Source organism: Orycteropus afer, unplaced genomic scaffold (genome assembly GCF_000298275.1).
Source record: "Orycteropus afer afer isolate SDZICR_OR568_19922 unplaced genomic scaffold, OryAfe1.0 scaffold00209, whole genome shotgun sequence".
Taxonomy (NCBI): domain Eukaryota; kingdom Metazoa; phylum Chordata; class Mammalia; order Tubulidentata; family Orycteropodidae; genus Orycteropus; species Orycteropus afer.
In genome coordinates, this window is record NW_006921796.1 from 631249 (window position 1) to 637040 (window position 5792).

The window sequence follows — 5792 nt, forward strand, 5'->3', positions numbered from 1 at the left end:
GCTGACCTTCTGGTTAGCAGCCAAATGCCCTATCCACTGTGCCACCAGAGCTCCTTACCTATTATTATAAGGCTATTGAAATTTAAACACACACACACACACACACACACACACACACATTTTAGGATAAAGTTCTAGACTCCTATGAGCTTGGCTCATAAAATACAAATGGTTAATGTGCTTGGCTGCTAAACGAAAGGTCAGAAATTCAAATCCACCTAAAGGTGCCTGGGAAGAATCACCCTGGTGATCTAATTCAGAGAAATCAGTCATTGAAAATCCTGTGGAGTGAAGTTCTACTCTGACATACAGTGTCACCATGAGTCAGGGTCAACTCAGTATCATCAGTTATAGCAGTTATCTCCCAGAGGGCAGGGACTATTTCTGTCTTATTCCTTGTACTTAGCTGGTACAGAATAGAGTTATGGAATAAATGAAAAATGAACAAATGAATGAATGAACTAGTCAGTTGGTCTTGCCCTGCCCATAGTTTTCCCTTCAATCCACTCCAAGGAGAAGTGGACTGGCTTCCAGGTAGGTTAAGCCCCCTTCAGTCTCCTAGGTTTTCATAAAAGATCTTCCATCAGTCCGTCCAGAGCTTGGCTGACTATTAAAGCCTCTGGTCTACCATTCCCTGGCATCCTGGAATGGGGATATTCCAGATACAACCAGTCAAGGCCTATCTTTTTAAAATGACTGCAACTTCACAGTTATCAAAAGTTTATTACCATAAAGAGAAAACCATACAATCATACAAATGTGAAAAGCTGTATGCTCAAGAATATTTGTTGTTGTTGTTGTTATGTGCAGTCAAGTCGGATCCGATTCATAGCGACCCCTCCTTGGGTTGCTGAGGCAGTATCACTATGGAAGTAGATTGCCCAACCTTCCTTCCGAGGAGTGGCTGGTGGATTTGAACTTCCAGCCTTCTGGTTAACAGTCAAGTGCCTTGGGCACTATGCTACCAGAGCTCCCAGAGAACAGGACAGTGTGGTTCAAATGGTGAATACTATGAGAATCCAAAAACAGACTGGAATCAACAAATAAGGCTTCAGGAAAGAGGTGGGAATTAAAGCCCAGAACATCAGAGCTCTAGGAGACCTGAGGGTCAGCTAGGCCAACCCTACATTTCACAGATGAGGTAGTGGAGACCCTGGGAAGTAACTTGCCCAAGACCATACAGATCAAATGGCAGAGCAGGGTCTGAAACACAGACTTCCTAATTCCCAAACTAGTCCTGGAAATTACCACAGGAGCAGCCATAAGCTGATGTTGATACAACACTCTGCAGGTTACCAAGCAGGTTTGTACATACAAGCAGGAGAGTGGGCCAACTATTGTCAGTACCATCTGCTGCCTGAGCAGTGCGGTGTTGTGGAGAGAATGTGAGCCTTGGATGCTACCTCCATGAGTCTATGGAAGACTTGAGCAAGTTGCTTGACTCTGTGAATCACAGTTTCTGTACCTAAGAAATAAAGGTAAGAACCAAGGTTATTGTAGCCATTAAATAATGCAAGGTACCTAGCATCATTTAAGTGTTAGAATGCCTGTTTCTTGTCTTGATGTCATTATGATGATGAGGCTCACCCATCTTGCTGTCCGGCAAGCCCCCAAGACTCATTTCCTAAGGAGTCCAGGCCAGTCTCCCCCAACCCCCTTGCCTTTCTGTTTCAGCAAATCCCAGTCCCTGACCAACAGCCTCAGCACATCTGACACGTCTCAGCGTGGGACCCCAAGCGAAGACGAGGCCAAGGCTGAAACCATCCGCAACCTGAGAAAGTCCTTCGCCAGCCTGTTCTCTGACTAACCCCATCCAGGCTGGTCAGAGGGGGCATGTGCCGTTACCCTCTCCCCACTCCTGCCTCGTTTCCTTCTCAGCCATGGCTCCCGGTGGGAACAGAATGGAGGGCCTAAGAATGTACTTTCTAAATGCCTTTGACCCAAGATTTGATTAGCTCTATGTTTTCTCATTTTCCCTTACCACATTCCAATGTTGTCAGCCTGAGGAGTGGGCCTTTGAGAGCCTCCACGTTCTTCAAAACGGGGCTTAAAGACAGGCCTCACACCCCTCTGCCCACCCAGATGCTTGCTTCAATGCCTCCAGTAACCAAGTGAGATGTCTATTTGTGGCTAGTTTTCATACCTCTTGTTCATGTTTTGCTTGCCTTTGGGCAAAGGCTTCTTCTAGGCCCTCCCCCACCTCCATCAAATGCAGATGGACCTCAGCAATCTTTGAGGCAATAATCTTTTGAGTGTTTCACAAATAAAAGAAGAAAAACTCAGTCAGGGAAACTTACCACCTACCCATGGTTGTTCCCTTCATGCCCTCCAGTCCTCCCCTCGACTGTGCAGGCAAAGGCCCGCACTCACCTGGCCACCAGTGGGATCTGGAGGACTAGTGAAGGAGACCAGACTCTTGGTGATGAGTGGAGCCTTTTGGAACGCAACAGAAACAGAGGGGAACCCCTGTAATGCAGCTCCCTTCCAGAGGGTTGTCATCACTTGGAAGTTGAGAGCTAACCACTGGGATCTTTGAGGAATCCTCACTAGTTCCAAGAAGAGAGAGATGGCCTGAAATTCCCAAGGAAGGAGTTGGGTTAGGGTTCCTACACTCATTCTGTGTGGTATCACTGTTTGGTCTCCACGACTTCTCAGCAGAAATGTTTCTTTCACAAGGACTTATGAGGAACCCAAGAAAATCAGACCAATGGCGCAGAATCAGAAAACGCATGATAGCCAACTTCTAGTCCACCATTTTGCAAACTGTGTCCAGCAAGGCATTAGAAGGGTACTATTTACAAAGGTCTCGTGCTCACATACAATTAGGAAACACTTTATATTTGTTTTTAGAGATTCATGGCACTCACTACATGTCAGAGGCTCTTGGAATTTGTGCAGTAAAGAAACCAGATTTCATTTAGTTTAACCCAAACTTAAGTAACTAAATAAGTTATTAACTGCAGAGCTGGAGAAAAGGAGTCTTGAATTCCTTTCCAATGCTCTTTCCCCTCCACTGAATAGCCTCCATTAGCATTTGCGGTTCAGGGCTGTCTCAAGTCACCAAGCACCTGGTGCTAGAAACATTGTAGGTGCCAGAACCAGCCTCCTGGTCCCCAACAGGGTCCAGGAGATTAGAAAATAGCCATGCTACCCTTCTCCAGCCCACTCTGCGACTTGAGATCTGTCTTCCTTCACTGTTCACAAGGAAGGGAGCAAGCGATGCAGGTAAAAGTGAAAGTCCTTGGCCTTGGAGCAGCTTCTAGTCACACCCAAGAGATGCAGATTGCTCAGTGATCCTCTGAGATCTGTCCCCTCCTTGGTTCTCCAAAGCCAGACTGGTGTGGTGAGGGCAAGGCCAGGGACCCTCTCCTGTGTGCATTGGGTCACCTAGAACCCTTGACATCATGCCGGCTTTCTGACATGCGAGTGGCCAAAGAGTGGCTCAGTCCCAAAGGTGCTGGCTTTGTGCTTGGCTCCCAGAGAGCCACTTGGCCTTTGGAGTTGTCCTCTTACCTTCTTGCCTCCCTCCTAATCAGCTCAATCTTAAAAGCAAGAGAAACTGGGCTACTTCAGTCCTCTTTCTCCTCTTGTTCAGGTCCCCCTAGTCTTGGATTCTATAATAAGTAGCAGCCCTGGCATAAGAAAGGTCAGGAGAGTCCAGTTGCTAATGTCCATTGGGAGCCATAATTTGCCTTGATAGGCCTGGGCCTGACTGACATTAGCTAGTATCAGGAGCCAAATAAAATGGCTGTTGTGCAAGTTAAGGGTGAACAAGCAAGGGGCTAGTACGCTTTCTTGTAACAGCCCCTGCTCAAAAAAAAAAAACCACAAACTGCCACTCTTACTCTCTGTGCTCTGCTGAGTGTCTAGGGAGCAGTCCCTATTGACATGGCTGGAGCTCACTCTGCCCGTAACATGCCTCCTTCCTTGTCACTCAACCTATGCAATGCACCACAACTGAGCTGGCCTGGAGCTTCCCAAAATGCTTCCCAGAAGCAGCTGAGATGGCCCAGTGGGCAGGCAGACCATGATGGAGCTGTTCCAAGCAGGCCTCACTCAACAAACTCTACTTAGACCCCCATGGTCTAAAGTGGGGGCCTTGGGCTCAACACGGCCATGCTTCGGGGAGGTAAGTTAAGGTTAGGGAGTAGATCAGACAGTTTATAATTCTGTAGAAGTCTGCCTCTCCCTTTCTCCTCCTGCTGCCTGACTTAATCCTTTCACCACTCCCTAGCAACTTCTGGAGAAAGCCAGGTGAGGCAGAAAGGAGACAAGGAGATGGAATTCAAAAGTCAAATGCAAGTACCTTTTCAAGCTATTCTGTTAAAAGAAATGTTGGTTGATGTGAGGTTTGATGACAGGCCACCTATCAAGGACCCTGGGGAGCCCACTACACACATGCACACAGATATATGGCACACGTGGATAATCACTGGGAATTAACAAATGTACATCCCACAACCCCATCACCTAGCTTTCAGTTTGTAGCTTCTTCCCAGGGGTTCTCTGAAGACCTGCTGCATCTTCAAGAGTAGAACCATTTCCCCATTTGGCCCTGAGAAGGTAGTTGTCACTGGTATAGTTTACAAAGGGAACCAAGCGACCAGCCTTGAAGTTCCTGGGCCCCTGCCTTCTCTCGCAACAGTGGCAGTTGAGGTTGCCCGTAAGATTCCAGCACAGGGAGTTACTGGATTTACTTTGGTATCTTCTATTTAAAACATAGAGTAAAACCTTCCCCACATTACCTGGGGCTATATCTTTCAATGAAATTATTTTGTGTTACATTCTTAATAGAAGAGTAAGGAGAACTGCTAGGGAGGGTGTAACGCCATGAAGCCACAGGTTTTAGACAGATGGAGAATGTAGGGAACACCTGAAGCAGTCGCCACTTTGATACACTGGAGACTAAGATCAGGAGTGGAAGGCAACCCATCTCACTTGATTCTCACAGCGTAGTAAAATGCAGCTCAACACTCCACCACGTGGCATCAGGCTGAACGAACTCTCTCAAAGGGGGAGCTGCAGACTATGTGCAGAGCTAGTTACAAAGACAGAGAAGGCCTCATTTCACACCAAGGGCATCAGAAAGTCTGGGCCATAGGCCCAGAAACCATCTTTGTCACTTTCCTCAGGTGCTCTGAATACATGTTAAAGTCAGTCCAGAGCTGAACTGTGCAAGCAAGCCGGAAGCGGGAAATAGCATTGGCACATTGTCATCACAGTCACCGAGCCAGCTGGGGACCTATACCTTTGGTAAGCAAAACTAAAGCTGTACAGCCAGTGACCGTGTGTGTCGGAGCAGAACTGCGCTTCGTGGAGTTTTCAGTGGGATTTTTAGGACGTAGATTGCCAGGCCATTCTTCCCAGACACTTCAGAGTAGACTTGAACCACCAGTGTTTCAGTTAGCAGCCGCGCTCATTAACCATCTGCACTACTCCCAGACACTCCAAGCAAAACTAGTGGCTCCGTGAACAGCATCCACCTGGCCAGAATCTTCTCAGTTTCCCATACGCTGACCCTTGTCTCTAGGAACCTGGCAGCATTCCAGCAGTTATTTCAACTCAAAAGTAGCATAAGCCCCTTTATCAGACCAGGCATGCTGATTTTTATAACCAAGCACAGATATGCCCAGACCCATGATGTAACACTGTTTTATGACCAACACATTTAAATAATTTTTCCCATCAACTGTGTATGTATAGTCTGGTGGAGAACAGAGATCCCACAAATGGACTGTTTTCTTTCATAGACTAGCACATACTCCTTCCAAAACTTTAACTTTTAGTAACTA

The 5792-nt window shown here is 47.0% G+C and overlaps 1 protein-coding gene across 1 annotated transcript in view; it reads left to right on the plus strand.

Annotated features, from left to right (window-relative positions):
- The window catches only part of SYN3 (synapsin III), a gene marked incomplete at its 5' end in the record, with an annotated part of 598160 nt that extends 596353 nt beyond the window's left edge, over positions 1-1807 (plus strand). The window contains one exon of the mRNA XM_007948224.2: positions 1675-1807. Within this exon, the coding sequence (XP_007946415.2) occupies positions 1675-1807 (133 nt within the window). The remainder of the gene's footprint in view (positions 1-1674) is intronic.
- Between the last annotated feature and the right edge of the window lie 3985 nt (positions 1808-5792).